Consider the following 12,014-nt stretch of genomic DNA (forward strand, 5'->3'; position numbering starts at 1 on the left):
TCCCTTTTCCCTTCTCACTCTCTCCCTCTCTCCTACCTTTCCCTTCTCTCTCTTTCTCTCTCTCTCTCTCTCTTTTCTCTTAAAAAAAAATATGGTGGGGACTCGCAGGACCCAGGGATCAGATGAGAATGGTTCTGGTAGGGAGGAGTGGATGGAGGAGCAGTGGAAAAGGATGGAACAAGAGTGGGAGAGAAAATTAGGAGAGCTTTCTGAAAAAATGGAGACAGAGCTTCCTGTGAAATTAGAAGAGAGGTTGGAGAAGGAGAAGAAGAATTGGGAGGCACAAGCCGAAACTGCAATAACCAGGATAAGGGTCCTAGAAGATGAGGTAAACAGGCTGAAGAAAGTTACATGGGCATTGACCAGAGAAGACACAGCATATGAAGCTGAGAGGCCGAACAGGAAGGAGGGAGATATGAATTATGCTAAGGCCATATCAACCTGCCAAGAAGGACCAAGGAGTGAATAGGGAGAGCAGCTGGGTGCAGGCAGAGAGGGGGTTAGGTCAAATGCAGAGGCACAACAATGCTACCAAGAGCCACTGGAAAAAACAAGGGAGAAAATGACCATGTACAGACAGGAACCAGAGTCACAGAGAGAGAGGCAATGGGAGGAGGAAAGGGCTAAATCATTGTTTATCCACAGGTTTCAGGAGAGAGAGGAAAGGACACACACTGAAAGACGGCAGGCAGAAAGAAAGGAGATTGAGAACATCAAGGAAATAGGCGAAGAAGACATGGACGAGATTGTAAATTTTCAGAGAATAGGGGAGTACTTCAACGGGAAAAAACGACCGATCAAGCTGATTTTCAGGACAGAAACAGTACGGAACAGGATCCTCCAAGAGAAACCACGGTTGAAATACTCGGAAAAGTACATGAAGGTGTTCCTAGACAGAGACAGAACACAAACAGAACGACAGTAGCTGAGGGAGAAGACAAAAAAGCGAAAGGAACTATGAAAGGTTGGAACCAGCAGAGGTCAATCAGAGCAGAACAGAGCAGCAAGTGTAAGCACACACACAACTATCCTCAGAACACCATCTCAACATAAACTACAATCCACACTCACAGCTTCCACCCAACACCCAGCTATAGAATCCCACAGTATGCTACGAGGTCTCCCACCCTCACAGGCCCCCCAAACCACAGTGTTGGAAAGGAAACTGAAGGTATGGTACACAAAAGCTGATGGAATAACAAATAAGTGGGAGGAGTGACACGAAAGAGTCAAAGAGGCATCACCGGACATCATAGCTCTCACAGAAAACAAGCTAACAGGTATGATAACCGATGCCATATTTCCAACGGGATACCAGATCCTGAGGAAAGACAGAGGTAACGGGGAGGGGAAGGAGTGGCAGTGTTGATCAAAAACCAATGGAATTTTGATGAGCTGGAGAGAGGAGAGGGCGGAGAAGCAAGCGATTACATAGTGGGAACACTTCACGTAAAGAAACTAGAGAAAGCGCAAAAGTTTGCAACTAGTCCCACAGCTAAGAGGTATGTCCTACGAGAGGTTAAGGGAAATCAACCTGACGACACTGGAGGACAGGAGAGATAGGGGGGACATGATAACGACATACAAAATACTGAGAGGAATTGACAAGGTAGACAAAGACAGGATGTTCCAGAGATGGGACACAGCAACAAGGGGACACAGTTGGAAGTTGAAGACACAGATGAATCACGGGGATGTTAGGAAGTATTTCTTCAGCCAAAGAGTAGTCAGGAAGTGGAATAGTTTGGGAAGCGATGTAGTGGAGGCAGGATCCATACATAGCTTTAAGCAGAGGTATGATAAAGCTCACGGTTCAGGGAGAGTGGAATCGGCCAGTGTGATAATAAAAAAAAAGAAATAATAAATGATAAAGCTCACGGTTCAGGGAGAGTGGCCTAGTAGCGATCAGTGAAGAGGCGGGGGCCAGGAGCTTGGACTCGACCCTTGCAACCTCAACTAGGTGAGTACAACTAGGCGAGTACAGTTCATGACGGTGCTACAATGGCAGTATTCGTGCTGGAAGGGAAACCGTAAAGTGCTACCTGGCATTTATCCCTCAGTTTGTCTTCATTTCTTTCATATGCTGTTCTGTCTTTCATTGTTATTACTCACCATTAAAGTAATTATTGCCAGAATTTGTTTTAATTGAACCTGGTGTAAATAAATGAGAAGAAAATGATTAAGAATTTAGCTCAGGTAGGGAAGAGACCACAATTATTGTAGTTATTCTGGCAAAAGTGGAAGATTGTAGTTATTCTGGCAAAAGTGGAAGATTGTAGTTATTCTGGCAAAAGTGGAAGATTGTAGTTATTCTGGCAAAAGTGGAAGATTGGAAGAAAACTTGAGGCCTAGTACAAAACTTTATGTTGACGACTAGGTGCTATGTTAGGTGGTAGTGCTATGTTAGGTGGTGGTGCTATGTTAGGTGGTGCTATGTTAGGTGGTGGTGCTATGTTAGGTGGTGCTATGTTAGGTGGTGGTGCTATGTTTGGTGGTGCTGCTATGTTAGGTGGTGCTATGTTAGGTGGTGGTGCTATGTTAGGTGGTGCTATGTTAGGTGGTAGTGCTATGTTAGGTGGTGCTATGTTAGGTGGTGCTATGTTAGGTGGTGCTATGTTAGGTGGTGGTGCTATGTTAGGTGGTGCTATGTTAGGTGGTGGTGCTATGTTAGGTGGTGGTACTGTTAGGTGGTGGTGCTATGTTAGGTGGTGGTGCTATGTTAGGTGGTGCTTTGTTAGGTGGTGGTGCTATGTTAGGTGGTGCTATGTTAGGTGGTGGTGCTATGTTAGGTGGTGCTATGTTAGGTGGTGGTGCTATGTTAGGTGGTGGTGCTATGTTTGGTGGTGGTGCTATGTTAGGTGGTGGTACTGTTAGGTGGTGGTGCTATGTTAGGTGGTGGTGCTGTTAGGTGGTGGTGCTATGTTAGGTGGTGCTTTGTTAGGTGGTGGTGCTATGTTAGGTGGTGCTATGTTAGGTGGTGGTGCTATGTTAGATGGTGGTGCTATGTTAGGTGGTGCTATGTTAGGTGGTGGTGCTATGTTTGGTGGTGCTATGTTAGGTGGTGGTGCTATGTTAGGTGGTGGTATGTTAGGTGGTGCTATGTTAGGAGGTGCTATGTTAGGAGGTGCTATGTTAGGTGGTGCTATGTTAGGTGGTGGTGCTATGTTAGGTGGTGGTGCTATGTTTGGTGCTATGTTAGGTGGTGGTGCTATGTTAGGTGGTGGTGCTATGTTAGGTGGTGGTGCTATGTTTGGTGGTGCTATGTTAGGTGGTGGTGCTATGTTAGGTGGTGGTGCTTTGTTAGGTGGTGGTGCTATGTTAGGTGGTGCTTTGTTAGGTGGTGCTATGTTAGGTGGTGGTGCTATGTTAGGTGGTGGTGCTGTTAGGTGGTGGTGCTATGTTAGGTGGTGCTTTGTTAGGTGGTGGTGCTATGTTAGGAGGTGGTGCTATGTTAGGTGGTGCTTTGTTAGGTGGTGTTGCTATGTTAGATGGTGGTGCTATGTTAGGTGGTGGTGCTGTTAGGTGGTGCTTTGTTAGGTGGTGCTGTTAGGTGGTGCTTTGTTAGGTGGTGGTGCTATGTTAGGTGGTGCTATGTTAGATGGTGGTGCTATGTTAGGTGGTGGTGCTGTTATGTGGTGGTGCTATGTTAGATGGTGGTGCTATGTTAGATGGTGGTGCTATGTTAGGTGGTGCTATGTTAGATAGTGGTGCTGTTAGGTTGAGGTGCTATGTTAGATGGTGGTTCTATGTTAGGTGGTGCTGCTATGTTAGGTGGTATGTTAGATGGTGGTGTTATGTTAGGTGGTGGTGCTATGATAGATGTTGACGTCTATGTTAGGTGGTGGTGCTATGTTAGGTGTTGACGTCTATGTTAGGTGGTGGTGCTATGTTAGGTGGTGGTGCTATGTTAGGTGGTGGTGCTATGTCAGGTGTTGACGTCTATGTTGGGTGGTGGTGCTATGTCAGGTGGTGTTGACGTCTATGTTGGGTGGTGGTGCTATGTTAGGTGGTGTTGCTATGTTAGGTGGTGGTGCTATGTTAGGTGGTGTTGACGTCTATGTTAAGTGGTGGTGCCATGTTAGGTGGTGGTGCTATGTTATGTGGTGGTGTTGACTATGTTAGGTAGTGGTGCTGACTATGCTATGTTAGGTGGTGGTGCTATGTTAGATGGTGGTGTTGACTATGTTAGGTAGTGGTGGTGACTATGTTAGGTGGTGGTGCTGTGTTAGGTGGTGGTGCTATGTTAGGTGTTGACGTCTATGTTAAGTGGTGGTGCTATGTTAAGTGGTGGTGCCATGTTAGGTGGTGTTGACGTCTATGTTAGGTGGTGGTGTTAGGTGGTGGTGTTAACGTCTATGCTAGGTGGTGGTGTTAACGTCTATTCTAAGTGGTGGTGCTATGTTAGGTGGTGGTGTTGACTATGTTAGGTGGTGGTGTTGACGTCTATGCTAGGTGGTGGTACTATGTTAGGTGGTGGTGTTGACTATGTTATGTGGTGGTGCTGACGTCTGTTAGGTGGTGATGCAGACGTCTAAGTTAGGTGGTGGTGGTGCTAACGTCTAGGTTAGGTGGTGGAGCTGACGCCTTAGGTGGTGGTGGTGGAGACGTCCAAGTTAGGTGATGGTGGCTACGTCTAGGTTAGGTGGTGGTAAAGTCTAAGGTGGTGGTGACGTCTAAGATGGTGGTGACGTTTAAGGTGGTGGTGGCGACGTCTAAGTTTAATGGTGCTGTTAACGTCTATGCTAGGGGGTGGTGCTGACACCTTAGATAGTGCTGACGTCTAAGTTAAAAGGTGGTTACGTCTAAGGTGGTGGTGACGTCTGAGTTGGGTGGTAGTGACGTCTAAGTTTGGTGTTGACGTCTAAGTTAGATGGTGGTGGTCGTGGTGGTGGTGAAGTCTAAGTTAGGTGGTGGGGGTGACGTCTAAATTAAGTGGTGGTGACGTCTAAGTTAGGTGGTGGTGACGTCTAAATTAAGTGGTGGTGACGTCTAAGTTTGGTAGTGGTGACGTCTAAGTTTGGTAGTGGTGACGTCTAAGTGGTGTTGGTAACATCAAAGTGGTGATAACGTAGTAGTAACGTAGTGGTGGTAGTAACATATAAGGTGGTGGTGACGTCTAAGTTAGGTGGCGCTGCTGACGTCTGTGCTAGGTGGTGGTGATGACGTCTTAGGTGGTGCTGACGTCTAAGGTAGTGGTGGTGACGCCTAAGTGAGGTGGTGGTGGTGACGACTAGGTTAGGTGGTGGTGATGTCTAAGGTGGTGTTGACGTCTAAGGTGGTGGTGACGTCTAAGGTGGTGGTGACGTCTAAGGTGGTGGTGACACACAAAGAATAATTTCCCTCCAGTAATTTGTAACTGTCAGTGGTGATATTGGAAATCGTTCAGTTCTGCAACTGACATACTGTTGTTGTTGCTTCTGTTGTCTGCTGCTGCTTCTGTTGTCTGCTGCTGCTTCTGTTGTCTGCTGCTGCTTCTGTTGTCTGCTGCTGCTTCTGTTGTCTGCTGCTGCTTCTGTTGTTTGTTACTGTTATTGCATATATATATATATATATATATATATATATATATATATATATATATATATATATATATATATATATATATATATATATATATATTTATTGTAACCACGAACGAGTGGTATTGAATCAATAACGCTGCGACTATCCGAGGATTCGAACCCATGTCGTTTTGGACCTCCTCATGGTAACCGAAAATCACACATGACGCTCTAACCCACTAGACCACGCAATCCTACAAGAATCAAGCACCCAGCAGAGCTAAGTGTTTTACCCTGATCCTCGGCTAGTCGCAGTGTTATTGATTCAATACCACTCGTTCGTGGTTACAATAATATAAAATACTGCTCGTGGAGGCTAGTACACCAAACGGGGAGTAGCAAGAAATTAGTTACACCACCGTATGTCCTCGGATCAAGGTAAAATACCTAGCTCTGCTGGGTGCTCGATTCTTGTAGGGTTGCGTGGTCCAGTGGGTTAGAGCGTCATGTGTAATTTTCAGGCTACCATGAGGCGGGCCAAAACGACATGGGTTCGAATCCTCGGATAGTCACAGCGTTATTGATTCAAAATATATACATGTATATATAATGATCAGTCACTAACATCTGCCTAAAACCCTAATTTTTAAAGAGTTGGAGGGGTAAGCCGGTGGAAGGCCTCGATCAGATGACCAAAAGCCCCCGCTGCGGGTCATCAAATAAGACCCACGTCAGGAAACGCTTGTCTTGTTTCCTGACAAACTTTAACTAACCTAACCCACCTGTCTCTTACAGCCTCACTGACCAACACCTGTCTGTTGTTGTGTTGTTGTTTGTCCGTCGATTCGACGAGGACCATCTAGTCATCCTGGGGTTGAAGTTGGTGGGTACGCAGATGACTTGTCAAGCCAATCCGCACACGAAACGTTCTCTAGCAGTGTGGACAGGGAAGGGTGGCAGCATCGAGGGGTCTGATGGCTCTGGTCTTCCTCGCCTGCCTGCGCTGCTCAGCTAGTGAGATTCTGCTTGCCTCGCAGGATGTTGCCCCTTTCTGGACAACTGCTCGCCAGTCATTCCTGTCCTGAGCTATCAGCTCCCACATGGTGTGGTTGATGTTGAAAGCTTTCAGAGCAGTCTTAAGGGTGTCCTTGTAGTGCTTCTTTTGGCCTCCTTGAGAGCGCTTTCCATGCTGCAGTTCGCCAAACAAGAGTTTCTTTGGCAGCCGGTGGTCTGGCATGCGAGCAACGTGACCTGCCCAGCGAAGCTGTGTCTGCATTAGGATGGTGTAGATGCTAGGCAGGCCAGCTGTAGTCAGCACTTCTGTGTCTGGGATCTTATCTTGCCATTTGATGCCGAGAATTTTTCTGAGCCGTGTGGTGTGAAAGTGGTTCAACTTTCTGGCGTGACGTTTGTAGACAGTCCAGGTTTCGCAGCCATAGAGAAGTGTGGTGAGGACTATGGCTCTGTACACCTTGATCTTGGTGCTTGTGGTGATGCTTTTTCGGTTCCATACATTCTTGTGGAGCCTGCCGAAGGTGGCACTGGCTTTGGCAAGTCTGGCATTCACCTCATCATCGATGACAACGTTTCTGGAAAGGGTACTGCCGAGGTAGGCGAATTTGTCTACGGCGTTCAGTCACTGCCCGTTGATGGTGATGTTTGGCTCAACATACGTCTTTCCCGGAGCAGGCTGGTGCATCACTTCAGTCTTCGTTGTACTGATTGTCAGTCCGAAGTTGTTGCAGGCGTCAGAGAACTTGCCAACACTGTGCTGCATGGCGGCTTCTGAAGCAGCGTTGAGGGCGCAGTCATCAGCAAATAGCAGGTCATTGATGGTGTCAGTTGCAGCCTTGGTTTTTGCTTGAAGCCTCCTGAGGTTGAAGACAGACCCATCTGTACGGTACCTGATGCCGATTCCTGCGTCTGTGTCCCTGAATGCGTCTGTAAGCATGGCCGAGAACATCAGGCTGAACAGGGTGGGAGCAAGCATGCAGCCTTGTTTCACTCCATTTGAGACTGGGAATGGTTTAGACGTCTCTCCGTTGTCTTGGACTCTGGCCAGCATTCCATCGTGAAGTTGGCATACGATGGCGATGAACGTCTTTGGGCAGCCGTACTTCGCCATGATTCTCCATAGGCCCTCTCTACTAACGGTGTCGAAGGCCTTGGTCAGATCGACGTAGGTGGAGTACAAGTCGGCGTTCTGTTCCTGACATTTCTCCTGTAGCTGTCTAGCAGCGAACACCATGTCGATAGTCCCGCGATCTTTCTAGAAGCCGCACTGGCTTTCAGGTACGAGTCCTTGCTCTAGATGTTCGTTGAGCCAATTGAGTAGAACTCTAGCCAGGGTTTTGCCTGCGATGGAGAGCAGGGAGATACCACGGTGGTTGTCGCATGCCTGGCGGTTTCCTTTTCGTTTGTAGAGATGCACGATGGAAGCATCTTTAAAAGTCCTGAGGAACTGTCTCGTGCTGCCATACAAGTTGGAAGAGTTGGTGAAGTTTCTCTACCAGTGCCATTCCACCTTCTTTTTAGACTTCAGCTGGGATGGCGTCAGACCCAGGAGCTTTGCCACTGGACAGTTGACGTATTGCTTGCTGAGTTTCCTCCAAAGTGGGGATGGCATTCAACATCTCGTTGGTCGGAATCTGAGGTAGACGTTCGGTGGCTTCATCGTTGATGGTGGATGGACGGTTCAGCACGCTGTTCAGGCCGTCATAGAAGTTCTTCATATCATTTCTGTCTGCAAAGCCCTGAATCTCATCGGCTTTGTTGCTTAGCCAAGAGTCTTGCATTTCACGCATTTCTCGCTGGGTATTGCTGCGTATGTTTCTCAGTGCATCTTGCTTCGCTGTGGACTTTGGGTCGTTGATGTGGGCCATGTAGGCCTTTCGTTTCTCTTCCAGCAGCTGCTGGATTTCTGTGCAGTGTTCGTCGAACCAGTCCTTGTGCTTCCTGGTGACGGGTCCTAGACACTCCATGGCTGTGCTGTACACTATATCATGGAGTGCGGTCCATGCTGCTTCGACGTTTTGAACGTCCAGCACGACGGACTCCAAGCGGGTTTCCAGGATTTCTGCAAAGGACTGCTTGACGTTGTGGGCCCTCAGCTTGCCGACGTTCAGGCGTTTTGGTGGTTTCACGCCCTGAGGGCGTCTCCTGGGCTGGATACGGAGCTTGAGTTTCGAGACGATGAGGCAATGGTCTGTCCAGCATTCCGTGCCACACATGGCCTTCGTGACTCGTACATCTTGCCTGTCCCTCTTCCTGACGATGACATAATCAATGAGATGCCAGTGTTTGGAACGCGGGTGCATCCATGATGTCCTGTTGCGGGTAGGGAGGCTGAAGACGGTGTTGGTGATTAGAAGGTCGTGTTCGGCGCAGGTCTGAAGGAGCAGCAAGCCGTTGCTATTGCAGCTGCCCACCCCATGCTTTCTGATCACGCCTTCCCAGGCGGTGCTGTCATGACCAACTCTCGCATTGAAGTCACCAAGGATAATGAGCTTATCTGCACTGGGGACAGTGGTGATGACGGCGTTCAGGTCTTCATAAAACTTGTCCTTAACCTCATCTGGGTTGGTCATGGTGGGGGCATAGGCGCTGACAATAGTGGCAAACTTCTTTCCACAGGACAAGGGGATTCTCATCGTCATAAGGCTCGTTCACTCCTTTTGGTGGGCCAGCCAGCTTGCCAATGAGGGATGACTTCACTACAAAGCCAACTCCTGCCTCCCGTCTCCTCGGCTCCTCGTCCAGACCAAAAGAAGGTATAGCCTGTTCCTCTATCGCAGAGTTCGCCCTCGCCAGCAAGTCTAGTCTCACTTATGGCAGTGATGTCAATGCTGTACCTGGCGAGTTCGTTTGCGATGAGTGCTGTACGTCTCTGAGGTCTGTCTGAGTCGTCCCTGTCGAGAAACGTACGGACGTTCCAAGTGGCAAGGTTGAGAGGTGTGATCTTGGTTTTCTTCTTTGATGTCTTGTAGTTTCAACCGCATGTAGAAGAGTGCCTGCCAACCGCAGTAAGCTGGCTAGGGTTTCGTGGAGCAGGCAATGTTTGGGACACCTTTTCTAGCCCGTTCCTCATACCATGGAGGTGAGCAGTGCATTCCTGAAGAGGGCTGCTCAGTCACTCAGACGGCTGCCGGACTCCACCGCTGCTCTGGTCAGTAAAGAACGACCCTATGGCCTGAGCCGCCTGTGTGCAGGTCTGCGGCTACAACTTCCAGTGTACCCACGCCTGTCGCTTCATCGCTTGCCCGTCGCCACAGGTCTTGGGTGATGAGGTGGGATAAAGGATGACTGATGACATGCGCTGTGACTTTGTTTAAAGTAAGGAAGAGTTGCGCAGCGTCGACCTCACTCTCTCGTCCAGAGCCATCTGAGGCCAGTGGCAAGACAAAGTCGAGACGACTGGAGATGGGATCGGATGCAGTGGATGACCAGGATGCCCTTAGTGCCTCATCGTGCCCTTAGCGCTCCACAATGCCTTGCTGGAACTGCCTTTCTGCCCATTGAACCAATCTAGTGGTTTCATCCGCGCGGTCCGCCAGAGCCAGTCTTCCCATGCTTAGGTAGGCAAGCCCTAGTTGACTTTACCGGGGGTCAATGACCCAACGGCTACCCTCACTTGGTTTAGCCGGCCTGTCGAAGCCGTTGCCCGGGGTGTGGCTGCTGTCGCATGCTAACAGCTACTTGGAGCCACAAGTGAGAGCTGGGCGTCAGGTGGGGACCAAAAGCTGGCGACCTGCCCCGAGAAGGGCACGACAAGCTCCCCCATGCCAGAGGTACTACCCCTCCCTGAACACCCTGTTACATCAGTCACCAACACCTGCCTGGCTGTTGCAGCACCAGTCACTAACACCTGTCTGTCACAGCATTAGTCACCAACACCTGCCTGTCACAACATCAGCCTGTCACAGTATCAGTCACCAACACCTGCCTGTCACAACATCAATCACCAACACCTGCCTGTCACAACAGTCACCAACACCTACCTGTCACAACATCAGTCACCAACACCTGCCTGTCACAACATCAGTCACCAATACCTGCCTGTCACAACATGTCACCAATACCTGCCTGTCACAACATCAGTCACCAATACCTGCTTGTCACAACATCAGTCACCAGTACCTGCCTGTCACAACATCAGTCACCAACACCTACCTGTCACATCATCAGTCACCAACACCTACCTGTCACATCATCAGTCACCAACACCTACCTGTCACATCATCAGTCACCAACACCTGCCTATCACAACATCAGTCACCAACACCTACCTGTCACATCATCAGTCACCAACACCTACCTGTCACATCATCAGTCACCAACACCTACCTGTCACATCATCAGTCACCAACACCTACCTGTCACATCATCAGTCACCAACATCTGCCTGTGTTACAGAATCTGTCACTGTGAAGGGGACCAGGAATCACCGCTGATAGCTCCGTGTTACTGCTCCGGCTCTCTGCGTTACGTTCATCAGTCATGTCTGCAACAATGGATCAAGTCGTCAGACACCAGGTGTTGCGAACTTTGCAAGTTCAACTTCATCATGCACTCCAAGATCAAACCTTTCAACAAGGTAACTCTACTCTAACCTACATTATATTATTGCTATTATAATGGCTAGTGTTTTTGCTATTATTATTGCTGTTATAATGGCTATTGTTTTTGCTATTATTGCTGTTATAATGGCTATTGTTTTTGCTATTATTGGTTATAATGGCTATTGTTTTTGCTATTATTGCTGTTATAATGGCTATTGTTTTTGCTATTATTACTGTTATAATGGCTATTGTTTTTGCTATTATTGCTGTTATAATGGCTATTATTATTATTATAATCAAAAAGAAGCGCTAAGCCACAAGGGATATACAGCTATAATGGCTATTGTTTTTGCTATTATTGCTGTTATAATGGCTATTGTTTTTGCTATTATTGCTATTATAATGGCTATTGTTTTTGCTATTATTGTTATAATGGCTATTGTTTTTGCTATTATTGCTATTATAATGGCTATTGTTTTTGCTATTATTGCTGTTATAATGGCTATTGTTTTTGCTATTATTGCTGTTATAATGGCTATTGTTTTTGCTATTATTGCTGTTATAATGACTAGTGTTTTTGCTATTATTGCTGTTATAATGGCTATTGTTTTTGCTATTATTACTGTTATAATGGCTAGTGTTTTTGCTATTATTATTGCTGTTATAATGGCTATTGTTTTTGCTATTATTGCTGTTATAATGACTAGTGTTTTTGCTATTATTGCTGTTATAATGGCTATTGTTTTTGCTATTATTACTGTTATAATGGCTATTGTTTTTGCTATTATTGCTGTTATAATGGCTATTGTTTTTGCTATTATTGCTGTTATAATGGCTAGTGTTTTTGCTATTATTGCTGTTATAATGGCTATTGTTTTTGCTATTATTGCTGTTATAATGGCTAGTGTTTTTGCTATTATTATTGCTGTTATAATGGCTATTGTTTTTGCTATTA

General features: G+C 47.2%; 1 protein-coding gene across 4 annotated transcripts in view; it reads left to right on the forward strand.

Moving 5' to 3' along the window:
• Nucleotides 1-12,014, forward strand: part of LOC128700530 (E3 ubiquitin-protein ligase MARCHF8) — a 158,701-nt gene that overhangs the window by 97,622 nt on the left and 49,065 nt on the right. For all 4 annotated transcript variants that reach the window (XM_070098947.1, XM_053793783.2, XM_053793782.2 and 1 more), the window contains exon 3: nt 10,914-11,094. In XM_070098947.1, the coding sequence (XP_069955048.1) occupies nt 10,914-11,094 (181 nt within the window). The remainder of the gene's footprint in view (nt 1-10,913; nt 11,095-12,014) is intronic.

Source organism: Cherax quadricarinatus, chromosome 65 (genome assembly GCF_038502225.1).
Source record: "Cherax quadricarinatus isolate ZL_2023a chromosome 65, ASM3850222v1, whole genome shotgun sequence".
NCBI lineage: Eukaryota > Metazoa > Arthropoda > Malacostraca > Decapoda > Parastacidae > Cherax > Cherax quadricarinatus.